General features: G+C 47.8%; 1 protein-coding gene across 1 annotated transcript in view; it reads right to left on the bottom strand.

The window, feature by feature from the left end:
* slc37a1 (solute carrier family 37 member 1) overlaps positions 1-24,204 on the bottom strand; it is a 221,590-nt gene that overhangs the window by 159,562 nt on the left and 37,824 nt on the right. Inside the window, exons 4-8 of the mRNA XM_068041309.1 lie at positions 18,306-18,435; positions 14,659-14,737; positions 10,951-11,086; positions 5,929-6,005; positions 5,658-5,824 (exon numbers count right to left, since the gene is read on the bottom strand). Coding sequence (XP_067897410.1) covers positions 5,658-5,824; positions 5,929-6,005; positions 10,951-11,086; positions 14,659-14,737; positions 18,306-18,435 — 589 coding nt within the window. The remainder of the gene's footprint in view (positions 1-5,657; positions 5,825-5,928; positions 6,006-10,950; positions 11,087-14,658; positions 14,738-18,305; positions 18,436-24,204) is intronic.

Here is a 24,204-nt window from a genome sequence, read left to right as displayed (position 1 = left end):
GCTGGTCTTTATAGCTTGAGAATTAGAATACAAGGGGGTACAAGTTGTGCAAAAGCAACTGAAGCCCTGGTTAGACCATAACTGGAACACAGTGAGCGGTTATGGGTACCACATCTTAGGAAGGATACACTGGCCTTGGAAGGAGCCCAGTGTAGATTTACCAGAATGATACCTGGACTTCCAAAGATTAAATTAAGAGGAGAAATTAGACAAACTGGAATTTAGACAGGTGGTGATTTAATTCAAGCTTTCAAGATATTTAAGGGAATGATAGGGTAGATAGAGAGAAATTATTTCTGCTATTTGGGGAGTCTAGGATTGGGGGGCATAACATAACTATTACAGCCAGGCTTTTAGGCCTGACGCTAGGACAATTTCTACACACAAAGGGTGATCAAAGTTTGGAACTCTCTTTTGCAAATGACAGTTGATACTAGGTCAATTGTTAATGTTAAACTTTTGGATATTTTGTATTATGGAATATGAGGCAAAGGCAGGTAAATGGAGTAAAGTCATAAATCTTATCATTAAACGGCAAAATCAGGCTCAATGAGCTAAATGACCTATTCCTGTTCCTCGGTTCCCATTGTGCCTGTGTTGATGCTAGTTTCTCAACTGAAGCTATCTACTTAGTCCGATTTTATGTCTTGTCCCCAACCCTGCTATATAATGATACAGTCACAGCCCTAATATCCACTTGTGGTAAAGTATTCTATATTTGAATAATTCACTGAAAATGTTCCTAACTACCTTCTTCATTCTTCCAGTGAGAATCCTCAGGCTGTGCCGCTAGTTACCGATTCACTAACCAGTGAAAATCCTCAAGCTGTGCCGCTAGTTACCGATTCACTAACCAGTGAAAATCCTCAGGCTGTGCTGCTAGTTACTGATTCACTAACCAGTGAGAATCCTCAGGCTGTGCCGCTAGTTACCGATTCACTAACCAGTGAAAATCCTCAAGCTGTGCCGCTAGTTACCGATTCACTAACCAGTGAAAATCCTCAGGCTGTGCTGCTAGTTACCGATTCACTAACCAGTGAAAATCCTCAAGCTGTGCTGCTAGTTACTGATTCACTAACCAGTGAGAATCCTCAGGCTGTGCTGCTAGTTACTGATTCACTAACCAGTGAGAATCCTCAGGCTGTGCCGCTAGTTACTGATTCACTAACCAGTGAGAATCCTCAGGCTGTGCTGCTAGTTACTGATTCACTAACCAGTGAGAATCCTCAGGCTGTGCCGCTAGTCACTGATTCACTAACCAGTGAGAATCCTCAAGCTGTGCCGCTAGTTACTGATTCACTAACCAGTGAGAATCCTCAAGCTGTGCCGCTAGTCACTGATTCACTAACCAGTGAGAATCCTCAGGCTGTGCCGCTAGTCACTGATTCACTAACCAGTGAGAATCCTCAAGCTGTGCCGCTAGTTACTGATTCACTAACCAGTGAGAATCCTCAAGCTGTGCCGCTAGTTACCGATTCACTAACCAGTGAGAATCCTCAGGCTGTGCCGCTAGTTACTGATTCACTAACCAGTGAGAATCCTCAGGCTGTGCCGCTAGTTACTGATTCACGAACCAGTGAAAATCCTCAAGCTGTGCCGCTAGTTACCGATTCACTAACCAGTGAAAATCCTCAGGCTGTGCCGCTAGTCACTGATTCACTAACCAGTGAGAATCCTCAAGCTGTGCTGCTAGTTACTGATTCACTAACCAGTGAGAATCCTCAGGCTGTGCCGCTAGTCACTGATTCACTAACCAGTGAGAATCCTCAAGCTGTGCTGCTAGTTACTGATTCACTAACCAGTGAGAATCCTCAGGCTGTGCTGCTAGTTACTGAATCACTAACCAGTGAGAATCCTCAGGCTGTGCCGCTAGTTACTGAATCACTAACCAGTGAGAATCCTCAAGCTGTGCCGCTAGTTACCGATTCACTAACCAGTGAGAATCCTCAGGCTGTGCCGCTAGTTACTGATTCACTAACCAGTGAGAATCCTCAGGCTGTGCCGCTAGTCACTGATTCACTAACCAGTGAGAATCCTCAAGCTGTGCTGCTAGTTACTGAATCACTAACCAGTGAGAATCCTCAGGCTGTGCCGCTAGTTACTGAATCACTAACCAGTGAGAATCCTCAAGCTGTGCCGCTAGTTACCGATTCACTAACCAGTGAGAATCCTCAGGCTGTGCCGCTAGTTACTGATTCACTAACCAGTGAGAATCCTCAGGCTGTGCCGCTAGTCACTGATTCACTAACCAGTGAGAATCCTCAAGCTGTGCTGCTAGTTACTGATTCACTAACCAGTGAGAATCCTCAGGCTGTGCTGCTAGTTACTGAATCACTAACCAGTGAGAATCCTCAGGCTGTGCCGCTAGTTACTGAATCACTAACCAGTGAGAATCCTCAAGCTGTGCCGCTAGTTACTGAATCACTAACCAGTGAGAATCCTCAGGCTGTGCCGCTAGTTACTGATTCACTAACCAGTGAGAATCCTCAGGCTGTGCCGCTAGTTACTGAATCACTAACCAGTGAGAATCCTCAGGCTGTGCCGCTAGTTACTGATTCACTAACCAGTGAGAATCCTCAGGCTGTGCCGCTAGTTACTGATTCACTAACCAGTGAGAATCCTCAGGCTGTGCCGCTAGTTACTGAATCACTAACCAGTGAGAATCCTCAGGCTGTGCCGCTAGTTACTGATTCACTAACCAGTGAGAATCCTCAGGCTGTGCCGCTAGTTACTGAATCACTAACCAGTGAGAATCCTCAGGCTGTGCCGCTAGTTACTGATTCACTAACCAGTGAGAATCCTCAGGCTGTGCCGCTAGTTACTGAATCACTAACCAGTGAGAATCCTCAGGCTGTGCCGCTAGTTACTGAATCACTAACCAGTGAGAATCCTCAGGCTGTGCCGCTAGTTACTGATTCACTAACCAGTGAGAATCCTCAAGCTGTGCCGCTAGTTACTGATTCACTAACCAGTGAGAATCCTCAGGCTGTGCTGCTAGTTACCGATTCACTAACCAGTGAGAATCCTCAGGCTGTGCCGCTAGTTACCGATTCACTAACCAGTGAGAATCCTCAGGCTGTGCCGCTAGTTACTGATTCACTAACCAGTGAGAATCCTCAAGCTGTGCCGCTAGTTACTGATTCACTAACCAGTGAGAATCCTCAGGCTGTGCTGCTAGTTACCGATTCACTAACCAGTGAGAATCCTCAGGCTGTGCCGCTAGTTACTGATTCACTAACCAGTGAGAATCCTCAGGCTGTGCTGCTAGTTACTGAAACAATCTCTCACTATTTATCAACGTCGTAAATTCCCACTACCCCTTAACTTTCTCTATTCAAATGAGAAAACCTCTAATTTTTTGAGCCTCTCTCTAATTATAACCTTTCATTCTTGGTCCATTTTAGTGAACCTTCACTGTTCCATTCCCATGACTCTAATATTCTCCCTACTATGGGGTACCTAGAACAGCACACGAGACTCCAGCTTCAGTCCAACCAATAGCTTGTACAAATTCAACCTCCTTCCTTGTGTACTCACTGCCGTGTATAAAACCCAGAATCCATCGCCTTTCTATAGCCTTATAAAAAAAAAAGACACCTATTTACCAGAGCCAGCTCTCTATCCATGCAGCTGCAGTACCTCTACTGCCTTAATTTTTGTTACAAGGCTCTTAAGAGGCACTTTCAGTTTGGACATATTGAGCACCATACTGGACTATTAACTGAGTGGCCTGGATTAACTATCAGGAGAACGGAAGTTCAAATCCCACCAGGGCAGTTTGAAAATTTGAATTTAATTTAAAAGATCCGGAAATAAAAAGCTGGTATCAGTAAAAGTGACCATGAAGCTGTGTATTATCGTAAAAACCCAGCTGATTCACTAACATGCTTTTTTTTAAGCAGCAAGTGCTAAGAATGCACTGTCTGAGAGTGTGGTGGAGGCAGGTTCAGTGAGTGTTTAGGATCTGGAATGCACTGTCTGAGAGTGTGGTGGAGGCAGGTTCAGTGAGTGTTTAGGATCTGGAATGCACTGTCTGAGAGTGTGGTGGAGGCAGGTTCAGTGAGTGTTTAGGATCTGGAATGCACTGTCTGAGAGTGTGGTGGAGGCAGGTTCAGTGAGTGTTTAGGATCTGGAATGCACTGTCTGAGAGTGTGGTGGAGGCAGGTTCAGTGAGTGTTTAGGATCTGGAATGCACTGTCTGAGAGTGTGGTGGAGGCAGGTTCAGTGTGTGTTTAGAATCTGGAATGCACTGTCTGAGAGTGTGGTGGAGGCAGGTTCAGTGAGTGTTTAGGATCTGGAATACACTGTCTGAGAGTGTGGTGGAGGCAGGTTCAGTGAGTGTTTAGGATCTGGAATGCACTGTCTGAGAGTGTGGTGGAGGCAGGTTCAGTGAGTGTTTAGGATCTGGAATGCACTGTCTGAGAGTGTGGTGGAGGCAGGTTCAGTGAGTGTTTAGGATCTGGAATGCACTGTCTGAGAGTGCGGTGGAGGCAGGTTCAGTGAGTGTTTAGGATCTGGAATGCACTGTCTGAGAGTGCGGTGGAGGCAGGTTCAGTGAGTGTTTAGGATCTGGAATGCACTGTCTGAGAGTGTGGTGGAGGCAGGTTCAGTGAGTGTTTAGGATCTGGAATGCACTGTCTGAGAGTGTGGTGGAGGCAGGTTCAACTGAGGCCTTCAAAAGGGAATTGGATAATTATCTGATGAGAAACGATCTGCAGGGTCACGGAGAAAGATGGGGGACTGGGACTTGCTGAGTTGCTCTTGCAGAGAGCCAGCAGACATGATGGGACGAATGGCCTCCTTCTGTGCTGTAACTATTCTCTGGTTAGAGAAGGAAACCTGCTCCCCTTACCTGGTGTGCTCTACCTGTGACTCTAGATGCACAGCAATGTGGTTACTGCCCTCTGAACAGGCCTCGCAGTTGTATCAAACCAGTAGGATAAATACTACTTTTTTAAATTTGTTCTTGGGTGTGAGCATCACTGGCCAGGCCAGCATTTATTGTTCACCCCTTGAGAAAGTGGTGGTGAGCTGCCTTCTTGAATTGCTGCAGTCCATTTGACATTTCTGTAGCGGTTTGATACAACTAGACGGTTTCAGAGGGCAGTTAAGAGGCATCTCGTCACATTTAGGTCAGATCAAGTAAGGACAGCAGATTTCCTCCTTTGAAGGACATTAATGAACCAGTAGTTTCATGATCATCATTACTGAGACTAACATTTTAATCCAGATTTATTAGTTAAATTTATATTCCCCCAGCTGCCGTGGTGGGATTTGAACTCGTGTTTCCAAAGCATTCGTCCAGGGCTTTGGATTACTAGTCCAGTAGCATTACCACGATGTTACTGTTCCTATCACGACATAGAGTGTAGGACTGCAATAGTTGAAGAGCGGCCACACCACCACCACCATCTTCTCAGAGCAACCAAGTCAGGCAATAAATGCTTCCCTTACCAGCAACGCCCACATCCTGAGAATGAATTACAGGATATTTACAATAAAATATTAGCAGATATTTGTAGGCTATATAAGGATTAAAGATACAATATCAATTAAAATGGTTTCACAGTGACTAAAGATGGGAATTCTACAAGTTATTAATAGAATTCTTCAAAAGGATGATCATGTTTAATTCCTGAGATCTTATAAATACTCACGTTCAATTAGGAACAGGAAACAAACTATTCCCATTAGTGCAACAATGATGCCCGGCACCACGAAGGACATCCCCCAACAGCTGGAGACCCAGTAGCCAGCTATCAAGGAGCCCAGGATGTTCCCCACAGAGGTGTGAGAATTCCAGATGCCCATGATCAGGCCTCTCCTGTCACAGGCACAAAAAGCACATTAGACAAACTTTAATGTCTCATAAAAACTCAAACAAAAGACAAAATAAAAACTCTGAAATGTTCGCAGTCAGTTCCTTACTTTCCCTTTCCGAACCAGTTCCCAATGCAGGTTACAACGCTGGGCCAGCCAGTTGTCTGCACTAAACCATTAGCAACCTGGGAAACCAAACAAAGCAAAAGGTTACAGTAACATCAGTGCCAACTAAAGGCCGGCTCGAGTCTGCAAATCAAACCCGACCTGAGCCCGACAGAACCACATCCAACCCCGAGCCCGACCCAGCCCCAGTCCTTCCATTTTTTCCCGTGCCCGACCCGACCATCAGTTAATCTAGCTTTCATTTTTCACTTTGCTGCTGATCTGCACAAGCTTAAAATAACTCTAACAAATCCACCTTTCTAGTCCAAAAATTACATTAACAGTGGAGCCACTTACCAGAGGCTATGACACAGCATGTTTGAACCGGCCAAGAAATGCGACCCAACCCGAACCCAACACGTCGGCGGGTCCCATCGGGTTCTGGTCTGGTAGCCAGACTTCAGTGCCAAACATTCATGACTGCATTTTGTAATGGATTAGGGAGTGAATGTACGGCAGAACTGTATTCGATGATGTAATCTAAGCCAGGAAAATCTCCAACCCTGGTTCACACCCTGCAATGCTTACTATTTAAAATAACCATCAACAATTCCCAGCATTGCTACAAACAGTATCCATGGGTCACATCGAGCAAGAGAACGCTCGAGCAAAAGAGTGTGAAAGAGAGCGCACAGGTGGGGGGAGGGGGGCGAGAGGGACAGCGAGGGCCAGGGGGACAGCGAGGGCCAGGGGGACAGCGAGGGCGAGGGGGACAGCGAGGAGAGGGGGAGCGGGGAGAGGGGGAGCGGGGAGAGGGGGAGCGGGGAGAGGGGGAGCGGGGAGAGGGGGAGCGGGGAGAGGGGGAGCGGGGAGAGGGGGAGCGGGGAGAGGGGGAGCGGGGAGAGGGGGAGGGGGGAGAGGGGGAGGGAGGAGAGGGGGAGGGAGGAGAGGGGGAGCGAGGGAGCCGGGAGAGCGGGAGGGGGAGGGAGGAGAGGGGGAGCGAGGGAGCTGGGAGAGCGGGAGGGAGCCGGGAGAGCGGGAGGGAGCCGGGAGAGCGGGAGGGAGCCGGGAGAGCGGGAGGGAGCCGGGAGAGCGGGAGGGAGCCGGGAGAGCGGGAGGGAGCCGGGAGAGCGGGAGGGAGCCGGGAGAGCGGGAGGGAGCCGGGAGAGAGGGAGGGAGCCGGGAGAGAGGGAGGGAGCCGGGAGAGAGGGAGGGAGCCGGGAGAGAGGGAGGGAGCCGGGAGAGAGGGAGGGAGCCGGGAGAGAGGGAGGGTGCCGGGAGAGAGGGAGGGTGCCGGGAGAGAGGGAGGGTGCCGGGAGAGAGGGAGGGTGCCGGGAGAGAGGGAGGGTGCCGGGAGAGAGGGAGGGTGCCGGGAGAGAGGGAGGGAGCCGGGAGAGAGGGAGGGAGCCGGGAGAGAGGGAGGGAGCCGGGAGAGAGGGAGGGAGCCGGGAGAGAGGGAGGGAGCCGGGAGAGAGGGAGGGAGCCGGGAGAGAGGGAGGGAGCCGGGAGAGAGGGAGGGAGCCGGGAGAGAGGGAGGGATTTAGGAGAGAGGGAGGGATTTAGGAGAGAGGGAGGGATTTAGGAGAGAGGGAGGGATTTAGGAGAGAGGGAGGGAGCCGGGAGAGAGGGAGGGAGCCGGGAGAGCGGGAGGGAGCCGGGAGAGCGGGAGGGAGCCGGGAGAGCGGGAGGGAGCCGGGAGAGCGGGAGGGAGCCGGGAGAGCGGGAGGGAGCCGGGAGAGCGGGAGGGAGCCGGGAGAGCGGGAGGGAGCCGGGAGAGAGCCGGGAGAGAGGGAGGGAGCCGGGAGAGAGGGAGGGAGCCGGGAGAGAGGGAGGGAGCCGGGAGAGAGGGAGGGAGCCGGGAGAGAGGGAGGGAGCCGGGAGAGAGGGAGGGAGCCGGGAGAGAGGGAGGGAGCCGGGAGAGAGGGAGGGAGCCGGGAGAGAGGGAGGGATTTAGGAGAGAGGGAGGGATTTAGGAGAGAGGGAGGGATTTAGGAGAGAGGGAGGGAGCCGGGAGAGAGGGAGGGAGCCGGGAGAGAGGGAGGGAGCCGGGAGAGAGGGAGGGAGCCGGGAGAGAGCGAGCGAGCCGGGAGAGAGCGAGCGAGCCGGGAGAGAGCGAGCGAGCCGGGAGAGAGCGAGCGAGCCGGGAGAGAGCGAGCGAGCCGGGAGAGAGCGAGAGAGCGAGAGAGCGAGAGAGGAGAGAGCGAGAGAGGAGAGAGCGAGAGAGGAGAGAGCGAGCCAGGAGAGAGCGAGCGAGCCAGGAGAGAGCGAGCGAGGAGAGAGCGAGAGAGGAGAGAGCGAGAGAGGAGAGAGCGAGCCAGGAGAGAGCGAGCCAGGAGAGAGCGAGCCAGGAGAGAGCGAGCCAGGAGAGAGCGAGAGAGGAGAGAGCGAGAGAGGAGAGAGCGAGAGAGCCAGGAGAGAGCCAGGAGAGAGCCAGGAGAGAGCCAGGAGAGAGCGAGCGAGCCAGGAGAGAGCGAGCGAGCCAGGAGAGAGCGAGCCAGGAGAGAGCGAGAGAGGAGAATGCGAGAGAGGAGAATGCGAGAGAGGAGAATGCGAGAGAGGAGAATGCGAGAGAGGAGAGAGCGAGAGAGCGAGAGAGCGAGAGAGCGAGAGAGCGAGAGAGCGAGAGAGCGAGAGAGGGAGCCAGGAGAGAGCGAGCCAGGAGAGAGGGAGCCAGGAGAGAGGGAGCCAGGAGAGAGGGAGCCAGGAGAGAGCGAGCCAGGAGAGAGCGAGCCAGGAGAGAGCGAGCCAGGAGAGAGCGAGCCAGGAGAGAGCGAGCCAGGAGAGAGCGAGCCAGGAGAGAGCGAGCCAGGAGAGAGCGAGCCAGGAGAGAGCGAGCCAGGAGAGAGCGAGCCAGGAGAGAGCGAGCCAGGAGAGAGCGAGCCAGGAGAGAGCGAGCCAGGAGAGAGCGAGCCAGGAGAGAGCGAGCCAGGAGAGAGAGAGCCAGGAGAGAGAGAGCCAGGAGAGAGAGAGCGCGAGCGAGCCAGGAGAGAGAGAGAGCGAGCGAGCCAGGAGAGAGAGAGAGCGAGCGAGGAGAGAGCGAGAGAGCGAGAGAGCGAGAGAGCGAGAGAGGAGCGAGAGAGGAGCGAGAGAGGAGCGAGAGAGGAGCGAGAGAGGAGCGAGAGAGGAGCGAGAGAGGAGCGAGAGAGGAGCGAGAGAGGAGCGAGAGAGGAGCGAGAGAGGAGCGAGAGAGGAGCGAGTGAGCGAGAGAGCGAGAGAGGAGCGAGAGAGCGAGAGAGGAGCGAGAGAGCGAGAGAGGAGCGAGAGAGGAGCGAGAGAGGAGCGAGAGAGCGAGAGAGGAGCGAGAGAGCGAGAGAGGAGCGAGAGAGCGAGAGAGGAGCGAGAGAGCGAGAGAGGAGCGAGAGAGCGAGAGAGCGAGACAGGAGCGAGAGAGCGAGAGAGGAGCGAGAGAGGAGCGAGAGAGGAGCGAGAGAGGAGCGAGAGAGGAGCGAGAGAGGAGCGAGAGAGGAGCGAGAGAGGAGCGAGAGAGGAGCGAGAGAGCGAGAGAGCGAGAGAGGAGCGAGAGAGCGAGAGAGGAGCGAGAGAGCGAGAGAGGAGCGAGAGAGCGAGAGAGGAGCGAGAGAGCGAGAGAGGAGCGAGAGAGCGAGAGAGGAGCGAGAGAGCGAGAGAGGAGCGAGAGAGCGAGAGAGAGAGCGAGAGAGAGAGAGCGAGAGAGGAGCGAGAGAGCGAGAGAGGAGCGAGAGAGCGAGAGAGGAGCGAGAGAGCGAGAGAGGAGCGAGAGAGCGAGAGAGGAGCGAGAGAGCGAGAGAGGAGCGAGAGAGCGAGAGAGGAGCGAGAGAGCGAGAGAGGAGCGAGAGAGCGAGAGAGGAGCGAGAGAGCGAGACAGGAGCGAGAGAGGAGAGAGCGAGAGAGGAGAGAGCGAGAGAGGAGAGAGCGAGAGAGGAGAGAGCGAGAGAGGAGAGAGCGAGAGAGGAGAGAGCGAGAGAGGAGAGAGCGAGCCAGGAGAGAGCGAGCCAAGAGAGAGCGAGCCAAGAGAGCGAGAGAGAGGAGAGAGCGAGAGAGAGGAGAGAGCGAGAGAGAGGAGAGAGCGAGAGAGAGGAGAGAGCGAGAGAGAGGAGAGAGCGAGAGAGAGGAGAGAGCGAGAGAGGAGAGAGCGAGAGAGGAGAGAGCGAGAGAGCGAGAGAGGAGAGAGCGAGAGAGGAGAGAGCGAGAGAGGAGAGAGCGAGAGAGGAGAGAGCGAGAGAGGAGAGAGCGAGCGCGAGACTGCTCGAGAGAAGCGAGCAAGTGAGAGCAAGAGGGAGCGAGCGACAGAGAACGGGAGCGAGCGAGAGAGTTGCTTTCGGTTGAGCGGAGATGTTCCACAAAGCGATCACCCAGTCTGCGTTTGGTCTCCCGAATGTAGAGGAGACCACATTGTGAGCAGCGAATACAGTATACTAAATTGAAAGAAGTACAAGTAAATCGTTGTTTCACCTGAAAGGATTGTTTGGGGCCTGGGATAGTGAGGAGAGAGGAGGTAAATGGGCAGGTATTACACCTCCTGCGCATGCATGGGAAGGTGCCGTGGGAAGGGGACGGGGTGGTGGGGGTAATGGAGGAGTGGACCAGGGTGTCACGGAGGGAACGACCCCTTCGGACCAACCTATCCAATCTTTCCTCATAACTGTATTTTTCCAGTCCTGGCAACATTCTCGTAAATCTCCTCTGTACCCTCTCTAGTGCAATTACATCCTTTCTGTAATGAGGTGACCAGAACTGTACACAGTACTCGAGTTGTGGCCTAACCAATGAGTTATACAGTTCTAGCACAACCTCCCTGCTCTTGTATTCTATACCTCGGCTAATAAAGGAAAGATTCCATTTGCCTTCTTAACCACCTTATCAACCTGTCCTGCTACCTTCAGGGAACTGTGGACATTCACTCCAAGGTCCCTCACTTCCTGTCATGTAGATGGCTCGGCAATCCCACACAAAACACTGCAATGAATCCTGTAGATGGTTACTTAGAAAAAAATTACTTCACATAATACTTCTTTCTTGAATTAAACAGAAGGCTTGTTTACTCACCTGAATAAATATGTAGTACTGTAAATTGTGGATGTTGTAGAAGTATCCCAGCCCAAATAGTGCGGTGAATAAACCACTGCTCAGCATCCCAAATGTGAGGTACAATCGAATAGATAAACGCTCTCCTATTATACCACTGCCAATAAAAGAAAACAACTCTCTAAGATCAAGGGAAGAGAGGAAAGTGGTGCAGTGGGGAGAACAGTGGAAGCAGAAGGCAGCTCATCACATTCTTAGAAATGGCTGAAGGTACTTCACACAATGTAAGCAAATGCTGCAGCCATTTTACACACAGCAAGATCCACAAACACATGAAATGAACAACCATTAGGAATATTGTTTTAAAATAAATTGCACGAGTAGGACAAGGGGGCACAGGTTCCAAATAGTGGCAAGCAAGCTTAAAACTGATAAAAAAAATTCTTTTTCATAGTGATCAACACATAGCATAGCTTCTGGATCATAAAAGAATTTTAAATGAGGAAGATCATTCGACCCATCTTCTTGCATCCATCCATTATGATCCTGAAATCCCCCAACTGCAGTGTCCATTTAGTTCTTCAATGACTCCAGGGTTTTCACTTCCACTACTCGGAGATTCAATGCTGAGTGTTTATCAGTGTGTGAAGAAGAATTTTCTGACTTTCAACCTCAAATTGCCTTCTCCTGGTTTGATACTGTGGCTCAATGCTCTATTCTCACAATTTCAAGTAATTGTCCACATTTCTCTTCTCCATTGCTGAACTATCTTATTTCGTGTAATAAGGTAACCATGCAGCTGCTTCCTTTCGAGGCTGAAAAAGCCTAATTTCTCCAGTCTTTTTAGGCGACTAATACTAAGGATCAGCATTGCCTCACCTCTCTACTTCCTTCAATAATGTCCTGTGTCTCAGTAATCATAACTGAACACAATATTGAAGGAGTGATCTGAACAGAGTGCTGTGTAGCTTGACCATGACTTTCTCTGACTCTTTTCCAACTGTTTTGACTGTATAATTCAATGTTTTATTGGTTTTGTTGATTGCTGCTCTGCATTGGTTCTACGTGTTGAATTTACAAAAACTCCTAGTTATTTCAACACCATGGAGTATGTATGATGCACGTTTTTCTTCCCTTTGTGCAGTCCTTCGTTGCATTAAATTTCATCTGCAATTGATCTACATACTCATATCATCTCCAAGTTGTACTGTAATCCCCAAGGTGATTGCACTGTTACTATTATAATATCATCTGCAATTGTAAACAGCTTGCATTGAGTTTCTGAATAAATTAGAAACAGTAATGGTCCCAACATCAAACCCTGGGGCAGCCAAGTACATCTCCCCCACCCTCACATAATTGTTGCTTCTTACCCTTTGGCCAACTTCTTATTCGTAATGCAAAATTAACTCTGAATATCCACAGCTGTGACCTCAACAATAAGCCTTTCTTGGAAATTTATCAAGCACATGGAAATTCAGGTATAACATGTCACAAGGATCACCACAGTCTGCCTGGCAAGTTAAGGAGATTAGTCAGGCAGGATCCTCCACTTGGACATCAATAATGTTTACTCATTTATTATTATCCAGAACATCTTCAAGCTCACTTGATAATCAGCTTTATTATTTTGCACAAGATTAAAGAAACTCCCTCATAATGATTGCCAATGCCTCACAAATCTCCCTTTAAAATCCTGGGGATTTTAATTTCTTTTGATCTTTACCCTGTCTGGAACTTCCCTCTCACTTATATCAACTTTCTTAGGTTTGCTTGGGATCATAATCTGGGGAGGACATGTTGTTCATATCTTCTTTATGGCTACATAGAGAAATAATCATTTAGAATGTTGTGCTCATCTTTCATTTGAACCTGGTTAGTTTTTTATTATTCTCACCTCATAGAATGTTACAATAACTTGCATTTATATGGCACTTTTAACATTGTAAAATGTCCCAAGGCATTTCATAGCAGTGTTATAAAGCAAAATTTAACACCAATTAAAGAGGTCAGATATCCTAGCTGGTCTACCCAGTGCTTATGCTCCACATGATCTGCTCCCATCCAACTTCATCTAACCTGATTAGGATAACCTATTCCATTTATCCAGCTTCCTCTTAAATACATCGAGGCTATTTAACTCAAGCACTTTATGTGTGACAGCAAGTTCCATGACTTTTTAATGTTGAAGAATGTTGTGTTTTTTGCATCTGCAGCTATTTATTTCCCCATCGCTCTCCAGATAAACACACAGCACAGATGGGGTCAAATCTAGGCAGACACACAGCAGAGAAGGGATCAACTCCAGACGAACACGGAGCACCAAGGGGATCAACTCCAGGCGAACACACAGCACAGAGGGGATCAACTCCAGGCAAACACACAGCACAGAGGGGGGATCAACTCCAGGCAAACACACAGCACAGAGGGGGGATCAACTCCAGGCGAACACACAGCAGAGGGAGATCAACTCCAGGCGAACACACAGCACAGAGGGGGGATCAACTCCAGGCGAACACACAGCAGAGGGAGATCAACTCCAGGCGAACACACAGCACAGAGGGGATCAACTCCAGGCAAACACACAGCACAGAGGGGGGATCAACTCCAGGCGAACACACAGCACAGAGGGGATCAACTCCAGGCAAACACACAGCAGAGGGGGAATCAACTCCAGGCGAACAGACAGCACAGAGGGGATCAACTCCAGGTGAACAGACAGCAGAGGGGGGATCAACTCCAGGTGAACAGACAGCAGAGGGGGGATCAACTCCAGGTGAACACAGCACAGAGGGGGGATCAACTCCAGGTGAACACACAGCAGAGGGAGATCAACTCCAGGCGAACACACAGCACAGAGGGGATCAACTCCAGGCAAACACACAGCACAGAGGGGGGATCAACTCCAGGCGAACACACAGCAGAGGGGGGATCAACTCCAGGCGAACACACAGCAGAGGGAGATCAACTCCAGGCAAACACACAGCACAGAGGGGGGATCAACTCCAGGCAAACACACAGCAGAGGGGGAATCAACTCCAGGCGAACAGACAGCACAGAGGGGATCAACTCCAGGTGAACAGACAGCACAGAGGGGATCAACTCCAGGTGAACAGACAGCAGAGGGGGGATCAACTCCAGGTGAACACAGCACAGAGGGGGGATCAACTCCAGGCGAACAGACAGCACAGAGGGGATCAACTCCAGGCGAACAGACAGCACAGAGGGGGGATCAACTCCAGGTGAACACAGCACAGAAGGGGTCAACTCCAGTTGTTGTCATTTTTATGATTCTTTGAACGCATATTGTCCAATTGTGTTCTTGTTTCTTTGCCTCCAGTCAAGTTACAGACAAATACTGATTAATTGTATATTAATTGTGTTTAATTGTATGCAGGTGGTGGACATTAACTGGGGATTCCCTCGTCAATAGGTACAGACTTCAACTGTGGTTGTTAAGAGGGACATGTTATAATGTGTAACTCTCGGTAAATAAATACTTATAAAAGTGTACAAAGATTGGCTCCAGTTCTATCCTTCACTGCCTGGCTTTCTGGAATAGAACACAAACACGCAATGGTATCAGGCCATCGTGCACACAATGAGACCCTCAACATAGGGAAGGGAAACTGCAACATGGCAAACAGCAGCTCTATTCACAATGTCAAGTGCTATTTCTTGATTATTGAGTTTTATCTATTGCTAGGCAAATAATTCCTGAGACCTTACCTCATATACATTCCAACAGCATAGGCACACAGGAACGAGTAGTCCAGGGCTCCCAGCAGCTGCTTGTAATTACTTTTATCTACAGTTCCATTTCAACAAAAGATACAACAATTCAAACTTAAACAATAAAAATCAATAAAATATTTTTTGTAAATTTCTTCTAATGTTTTTCTCCATCCTCCCAAAAGGTCTATTGGTGACAAAGAGGGTAAAATATGCTTAGAGGCACAGGGCAAGGCTAATATATTTAAACAGTACTTTGCATCAATGTTCACCGAGGAACTGGAATCTGACAAAATATCTGTAGAAGCGGAATGAGTAGAGGCAATGGATATGGTAAAAATTGAGAGGGGGAAGGTACTAAAAAGTCTGGCTATGCTGACGGTAGATAAGTCACCTGGTCTGGATGGTTTGCATCCCAGGTTGCTAAAGGAAGTGGGGATGGAGATAGCGGAAGGGCTTGTCATAATCTTCCAATCTTCCCTGGATATGAAGGAGGTGCCAGGAGATTGGAGAGTGGCAAATGTGACACCCTTATTCAAGAAAGGGTGTAAGGACAGTCCTCGTAACTACAGGCCAGTTAGTTAAATATCAGTGGTGGATAAGGTTTTAGAAACAATAATCATGGAAAAAAAATTCAACACACACTTGGAGAGGTTTGAGTTAATTTAGGATAGCTAGCACAGACTTGTAAAAGGCAGATCATGCTTGACTAATCTAATCGACTTTCTGATGAAGTAACAGAGAATGTTGATGAAGGGAATGTGGTGGATGTTGTTTCTATGGATTTTAAGAAAGCATTTGATAAGATAGGCTGGTTAACAAATCTAAGGCTCAGTGAATAGGAGGGTCAGTGTCCAATTGGATAAAAATTTAGCTTAAGAACAGAAAACAGCAAGTCGTGGTAAATGGTTGTTTTTCAGACTGCAGGATGGTAGACAGCGGTGTTCCCCAAGGGTCAGTGCTGGGACCACTGCTTTTTTGCTGTATATGAATGACTCAGATCATGGAATGGAGTAGAATCTCAAAATTTGCCAATGACACCAAACTTGGAGGTGTGAAAAACAGTGAGGATGCTATGATCTGCCTGCAACAGGACATAGATAGGCTAGCAGAATGGGCAGAGAGGTGGCAGATGGAATTTAATAATGACAAGTGTGAGATGATGCATTTTGGCATAAGGAATAGGGAGTAAAGGCCTGCTCAGGTTGGGAAAAAGAACCCGACCCGAACGATCCATAGCGGACCCGAGCCCAACCCCACTCAGCCCGACCCGAGCCCGACCCGACCATCCCTTTACTTAACGTCTGACTGGGAAGCTCCACACAGCTGCAGCGCATGTGTGATGACGTCATAGTGACGTCACTCGCTCACTGCACAGACTCAGTTTCATCCCGAACTCCCAGCTCAGATAAGTTTTTTATTTTTAATACTTACCAGTAGAGCACTTACCGTGTGTGTCCAGCCCGGCCCAACCCAAGCCTGAAAGCTGGACCCTGAAGAGGAGCTCGACCCAACCCGAGCCCGACACTTGCCGGCGGGTTCGGGTTGGGTAGCAGGCCTTTAATAGGGAGAGGCAATATAGACTTAATGGCACGGTATCCAAAACCTTTCATCTGTGTCCTCTATTCCTTGTACCATCAGTTAATGCGAACAGTTTTTCTTTGTCGAACTTATCTAAGCCCATCATAATCTTGTACACTTCTATTCAATCTCCCCTCAATCTCCTTTGCTCTCAAGCGAACAAACCCAGCTGTTCCAACCTAACCTGCAGCTAAAATCCCTCATCCCTGGAACCATTCTGGTACATAGACTGCAGCGGTTCAATAAGGCAGCTCACCATTTCTCAAGGGCAATTAGGGATGGGCAATAAATGTTTTTTATTCATTCTTGAGATGTGGGCAGCATTAATTGCCCATCTCTAATTGCCTTTGAGGAGGTGGTGGTCAACTGCCTACTTGAACCGCTGCAGTCCATGTGGGTGTAGGTACACTTACAGTGGTGTTAGGAAGGGAGTTCCAGGATTTTGAACCAGCGACAGTGAAGGAACGGTAATATAGTTCCAAGTCAGGATGGTGTGTGACCTGGAGGGGAACTTGCAGGTGGTGGTGTTCCCTTGCATCTGCTGCCTTTGTCCTTCTAGGTGGTAGAGGTCGCAGGTTTGAAAGGTGCTGTCGAAGGAGCCTTGGTGAGTTGCTGCAGTGTATTTTGTAGATGGTATAGACTGCTGTCGCTGTGCGTTGATGAAGGGAGTGAATAGGGTGCCAATCAAATGGCAGCTTTGTCCTGGATGATGTTGAGTTTCTTGAGTGTTGGAGCTGTACCCATCCAGGAAAGTGGAGAGTATTCCATCACACTCCTGACTTGTGCCTTGTAGATGATGGACAGGCTTTGGGGAGTCAGGAGGTGAGTTACTCACCGCAGGATTCCTAGCCTCTGACCTGCTCTTGCAGCCATAGTATTTATATGGCTGGTCCAGATCAGTTTCTGGTCAATGGTAACCCCCCCAGGATGTTGATAGTGGGGGATTCGGCGATTGTAATGCCATTGAATGTCATGGGGAGAAGGTTAGATTCTCTCTTGTTTGCAATGGTCATTGCCTGGCACTTATCAGCCCAAGGTGGATATTGTCCAGGTCTTGCTGGCCTATCCAGCGAAGCCCACATCCCATGAACGAATATTGAAAAACTCTCCTCTGCATCCTCTCAAGGACCCTCATATCCTTTCTAAAGTGTGGTGACCAGAACTGGATGCAATACTCCAGTTGGGACCTAACCACTCCCTGGGTAAAGAATTTTCTCCTGAATTCCCTGCTGGATTTACCAGTGACCATCTTATATTTATGGGCCGCAATTCTGGTCTCACCCACAAGTGGAGACATCATCTCTCGTCTATCCGATCAAACCCTTTCATAATCTTAAAGACTTTTATTAGTCACCCCTCACTCTTTTCTTTTGTAGAGAAGAGACCCAAACCTGTTCAATCTTTCCTGATAGCTATAATCCCTCAGTTCTGGTATCACTCCAGTCATTTTTTTTCCACCTCCTCCAGTTATCCTAGAAATTCTGTATATGAATGTCAGTTTACACATCAGGAAAAGCCTATCCATTCAAAGGAGATCTAAACTATTGTTTGTTGAGATATCCGTGGAAAGCTACGTGAGTGACAAAACACTGCAGGAAATCTGAGAAATAAACCTATCAGCTTCAAAGCTAAGAAAATGTCCAATTTCCTGGAAGGCAGCTTATTCTAAACCGGCCAAGAGAGTCTGATAAACATCGGCTTGAAAGATAGGTTTGTTTTGTGTATAATCCCTCAGCAAATGAGCTGGAAAATCTGCAGCCAGTTTAAGTGTGGACTTAGCCATTTGGGTGCACACATTCAAATATCTAGAATTAAAATAGTTTCTCCATTTGATAGCCAAAACAAACAAGCCCATGTGCTATTGTGTTAGCAATAATGATGGTGGAGAGCTCCAAAATTGGTTGAATTTAAATAAAATATGCACCATTGCTTCAGCCTCAAAGGTTCTCCAGGCAATGTTCACCAAATTGAAAGATCTCACTGACACTTGCAGCTACAGTCCAAAGGTTATATAATACATCTCCTCACACAAGACACTTCCTGGTCTCACAGTAATCACTCACCAAATGGCTCCCAGCTGCACCACGAGTCATTAGAGAAGGGTTTTCCAAGGAGTTTAGCCTGAATCAAATGCTCCTTGTAGCTGTATAGTTCAATTTCATTGGTTAATGAACAATTCATGTGCAATGCACTCTGTAAAGAAACACATATCAGTAAACAGCCAGCTTGTCTCGTCACAAACTCTGTTTAGGCAGAGTACCACACTGAGTATTTATGATACTGCACACTGCATGATGTAGCAGACAGAGAAGTTTAATTATTCCTGTTTCCTGGCATTACAGTTAATTGTTCTAGAACAGCTCAGTGTTTCAACTTGCTGGATTCCTTAAATGCGAGGCAACGCTCCATCCAATGTTGAAACAATTTCAAATATTATCTGGGAAAATCACAGAGCTTAGGCAGGGAGAAGTGACTGGATTTAATTGAATTAGCGGGACATGTCTCAATCAGGACTGGTGTTTTGAAAACAACAGGAGTTACAAATAAAAATTATGGGGATATTGTTAATACTGAAGTGGACTGTGACAAAGTACAAGATTACGTTAATAACCTTGCAGAACGGGCATGTAATTGACAAATTAATTTCAACACAGGTAACCGCAAGGTGGTGCATTTTTATCAGAGGAATAAGGAGGCCACATAGTCTTTGAAAAATAAGAGTCTAAATGGGGTAGAGAAGCAAAGGAATCTATGGACACAGATTCACAAATCATTACAAGTAGCAACGCAGGTTAACAAGGCCATAAAAAAAGTACAAAAAAGGACTGGAATTCATTTCTAGAGGACTAGAATTAAAAAAGTAGAGAAGTTATGTTAAACTTGTATAGAACTTTGATTAAACCATACTCGGAGTACGATGTACAGATCTGGTCTCCATATTATAAAAAAGGATATCAAGATCGGAGATGTAAAACAGATTTGCAAATTTGGTACCAGAATTGAGAGGTTATAACTATCAGGAAAGACTAAACTTTCTCAAGAAAAGAGAAAGCTGAGGGGTGACCTGATAGAGCTCTTTAAAATTATGAAAGGGCTCGACAGGTCGAGAAGATGTTTCCACTTGTGGTGACTCCAAAACTATGGGCAATAAATTGAAAATAGTCACTAATAAATTTAACAAATAGGTTAAAATGTGGAAGTCACCACCACATGAAGTAGTTGAGGCAAATACTATAGATGCATTTAAGGAAAAGCTAGACAAACGCATGGGAGAGAAAGGAATAGAAGGATATGCTGATAGAGTGACATGAAGTAGGATCGGATGTGGTTCATGTGGGAAGATATGAACTGCAGTAGGCCATTCAGCCCACTGAGCCTGCCCAACCATTCAATACCATCATGGCTGATCATCCACTTCAATGCCTTTTTCCCACACGATCCTCATATCCCTTTTTTGTCACTGGTATTTAGAAATCTGTCAATCTCCACTTTAAACTTACTCAATGACTGAGCTTCCACAGCCCTCTGGGGTAGAGAATTCCAAAGATTCACAACTCTCTGAGTAAAGAAATTTCTCCTCATCTCTGTCCTAAGTGGCTTCTCCCTTATTTTGAATTGTGTCCCCTGGTTCTAGACTCCCCAACCAGGGGAAATATCTTACCTGCATCTACCCTGTCTATCCTTTCAGTATTTTGTAGGTTTCAATGAGATCAGTGGATCAACGTGGAGCACAGATATTGGCATAGACCAGTTGGACTGAAAGGCCTGTTTCTGTGCTCAAAATGCCATGTAATTCTAAGTAACCTCAACATAATGTTGCTTACTTCAGTTTTGGTCAAACATGCTATGAATTGGTTAAGGTATCTCGAACTCAGTAACACCTCCCAGCCAGTATTGTGTGTTACTATCTCTAATGCTAATCCAGCTCACCCACATCGTTAGATTGAGTAAATCCATGAATTAATCCTCAACTATTCATTGGACTCATGGCAATAATCTATTCTGGTAGTGACATTATCTTCATGACATAATGAGGAAACTGGAAGACAGCCTCCACCTGTTTAAACAGAACTTCAGGAAAGCAACAGAAGAAATTGGTGGTGTTGCTACTTCTGCTGTGCGTTTCCAGCACTGATTCCATATTTGGTGAATGGAAGCACAGGTGCTAGCAGCTTAAGCTCAATGAGTGCCAGCAAGGTGTTCACTGTACAGGTCACCACAACTAAGACAGATCCTATCAGCACCCAACACTCTCACAGGAGCACTGGATAGTGCTCAGAAGCAGAAACCATAGCCAATTTTTCATCCCTAACCCAAGAGCTGCAAGGCCAACTGATGCTGTCTGACCAGCTAAACCAGAAATACAATCACGGCAATTACAGCATGGAAGTACATCCTCACACGTGTGCCAAAGATTCAAGGAAGAGCTATCAACTCTAATCCCACAATGTCACCCTTTTCCCTGTATCCTTTTATCTGGATCTGGCCAAAGTGGACTGGGAGCAGCTACTTGTAGGAAAGTCTACATCAGACAAGTGGGAGTCATTCAAAAAGGAAAGAGTGAGAGTTCAGAGCCAACATGTTCCCGTAAAGGTGAAGGGTAGAACCAATTAGCCCAGGGAACCCTGAACTACAAGGGATACAGATGATTGGATAAGGGAAAAAAAGGAGGCTTATGGCAGATTCAGAGGGTTGAAAACAGCAGAGGCCTGACAGGAGCACAGAAAGTGCAGGTGGGTACTTAAAAAAATAATTAGAAAACACTGGCGGGCAAGATAAAGGAAAATCCGAAGGCGTTTTATATGTATATTAAAGGCAAGAGGATAACCAGGGAAAGAGTAGGGCCCATTAAGGACCAAAGTGACAATCTGTGTGTTGAGCCAGAGGACATAGGTGAGGTTTTAAATGATTACTTTTCATGTGTTCACTGTGGAGAAGGACGATGCAGGTGCAGAGATCAGGGAGGGAAACTGTGATATACTTCAACAAATTAGCATTGAAAGGGAGGGGCTATTAGCGGTTTTAGCAGCCTTAAAAGTGGATAAATCCCCAGGCCCAGATGAGATGTATCCCAGGCTGTTATGTGATTGCAGGGGCTCTGACACAAATTTTCAAATCCTCTCTGGCCACAGGAGAGGTACCACAGGACTGGAGGACAGCAAATGTGGTACCATTATTCAAGAAGGGTAACAGGGATAAACCAGGTGATTACAGGCCGGTGAGTCGAGCATCAGTGGCAGGGAAACTAGTGGAAAAAAGTCTGAGGGATAGGACTAATCCCCACTTGGAGAGGCAGGGATTAATCAAGGATAGTCAGCATGGCTCTGTCAGGGGGAGATCATGTCTGACAAATTTGATTGAATTTTTCGAGGTGACTACATGGACTTCACTTACGCTTTTGACAAGGTCCCGTATGGGGGATTGGTCAAGAAGGTAAGAGCCCATGGGATCCAAAATTGGCTAAGTGGCAGGAGGCAGAGGGTGATGGTCGAGAGTTGTTTTTGCGATTGGAAGCCTGGGACCAGTGGTGCATCGCAGGAATCAGTGCTTGGGACCCTTGCTGTTTGTAGTGCATATTAATGATTTCGACGTGAATATAGGAGGTATGATCAGTAAGATGAGCGGAGCTGTGGCAAATGGAATTTAATCCTGAAAAGTGTGAGGTGATGCATTTTGGGAGGACTAACAAGGCAAGGGAATAAACAATGGATGGTAGGACCCTAGGAAGTACAGAAGGTCAGAGGGACCTTGGTGTACTTGTCCACAGATCACTGAAGGCAGCAGCACAGGTAGTTAAGGTGGTTAGGAAGGCATATGGGATACTTGCCTTTATTGGCCAAGGCATAGAATATAAGAGCAGGGAGGTTATGATGGAGCTGTATAAAATGCCAGTTAGGCCACAGCTGGAGTACTGTGTACAGTTCTGGGCACCACACTATAGGAAGGATGTGATTGCATTGGAGAGAGTGCAGAGGAGATTCACCAGGATGTTGCCTGGGCTGGAGCATTGCAGCTATGAAGAGAGACTGGTTAGGCTAGGGTGGTTTTCCGTAGAGCAGAGAAGGCTGAGGGGGGACATGATTGAGAACAAAGAACAGTACAGCACAGGAACAGGCCATTCGGCCCTCCAAGACTGCGCCGATCTTGATGCCTGCCTAAACTAAAACCTTCTGCACTTCCGGGGTCTGTATCCCTCTATTCCCATCCTATTCATGTATTTGTCAAAGATGTCTCTTAAACGTTGCTATCGTACCTGCTTCCACCACCTCCCCCGGCAGCAAGTTCCAGGCACTCACCATCTTCTGTGTAAAGAATTTGCCTCGCACATCCCCTCTAAACTTTGTCCCTCTCACCTTAAACCTATGTCCCCTAGTAACTGACTCTTCCACCCTGGGAAAAAGCTTCTGACTATCCACTCTGTCCATGCCGCTCATAACTTTGTAAACCTCTATCATGTCGCCCCTCCACCTCCGTCGTTCCAGTGAAAACAATCTGAGTTGGATAGACCAGGCAACATCCTGGTAAACCTCTTCTGTACCCTCTCCAAAGCCTCCATGTCCTTCTGGTAGTGTGGCGACCAGAATTGCACACAATCTTCAAAGTGTAGCCGAACTAAGGTTCTGTACAGCTGCAACATGACTTTCCAATTTTTATACTCTATGCCCCGACCGATGAAGGAAAGCATGCCGTATGCCTTCTTGACTACCCTATCCACATGCGTTGCCACTTTCAGTGACCTGTGGACCTGTACGCCCAGATCTCTCTGCCTGTCAATACTCCTAAGGGTTCTGCCATTTACTGTATCCGTCCCACCTGCATTAGACCTCCCAAAATGCATTACCTCACATTTGTCCGGATTAAACTCCATCTGCCATTTCTCCGCCCAAGTCTCCAACCGATCTATATCCTGCTGTATCCTCTGACAATCCTCATCACTGTCCGCAACTCCACCAACCTTTGTGTCGTCCGCAAACTTACTAATCAGACCAGCTACATTTTCCTCCAAATCATTTAAATATACTACAAACAGCAAAGGTCCCAGCACTGATTCTTGCGGAACACCACTAGTCACATCCCTCCATTCAGAAAAGCACCCTTCCACTGCTACCCTCTGTCTTCTATGACTGAGCCAGTTCTGTATCCATCTTGCCAGCTCACCTCTGATCCCGTGTAACTTCACCTTTTGTACCAGTCTGCCATGAGGGACCTTGTCAAAGGCTTTACTAAAGTCCAGATAGACAACATCCACTGCACTTCCTTCATCAATCATCTTCGTCACTTCCTCAAAATACTCAATCAAGTTAGTGAGACATGACCTCCCCTTCACAAAACCATGCTGCCTCTTGCTAATAAGTCCATTTGTTTCCAAATGGGAGTAAATCCTGTCCCGAAGAATCCTCTCTAATAGTTTCCCTACCACTGACGTAAGGTTCACCGGCCTATAATTTCCTGGATTATCCTTGCTACCCTTCTAAAATAAAGGAACAACATTGGCTATTCTCCAGTCCTCTGGGACCTCACCTGTAGCCAATGAGGATGCAAAGATTTCTGTCAAGGCCCCAGCAATTTCTTCCCTTGCCTCCCTCAGTATTCTGGGGTAGATCCCATCAGGCCCTGGGGACTTATCTACCTTAATGCTTTGCAAGACACCCAACACCTCCTCCTTTTTGATAACGACATGACCCAGACTATCTCCACTCCCTTCTCTAGACTCATCATCTCCCAAGGCCTTCTCTTTGGTGAATACTGATGCAAAGTACTCATTTAGTACCTCGCCCATTTCCTCCGGTTCAACACATAGATTCCCTCCTCTGTCCTTGAGTGGGCCAACCCTTTCCCTAGTTACCCTCTTGCTCTTCATATACGTATAAAAAGCCTTGGGATTTTCCTTAATCCTGTTTGCCAATGACTTTTCATGACCCCTTTTAGCCCTCCTGACTCCTTGCTTAAGTTCCTTCCTAC

This window comes from Heterodontus francisci, chromosome 10, assembly GCF_036365525.1.
Source record: "Heterodontus francisci isolate sHetFra1 chromosome 10, sHetFra1.hap1, whole genome shotgun sequence".
Lineage (NCBI taxonomy): Eukaryota > Metazoa > Chordata > Chondrichthyes > Heterodontiformes > Heterodontidae > Heterodontus > Heterodontus francisci.
Note: the sequence above shows the minus strand (reverse complement) of the source record. Positions and strands in the feature narration are given on the sequence as shown.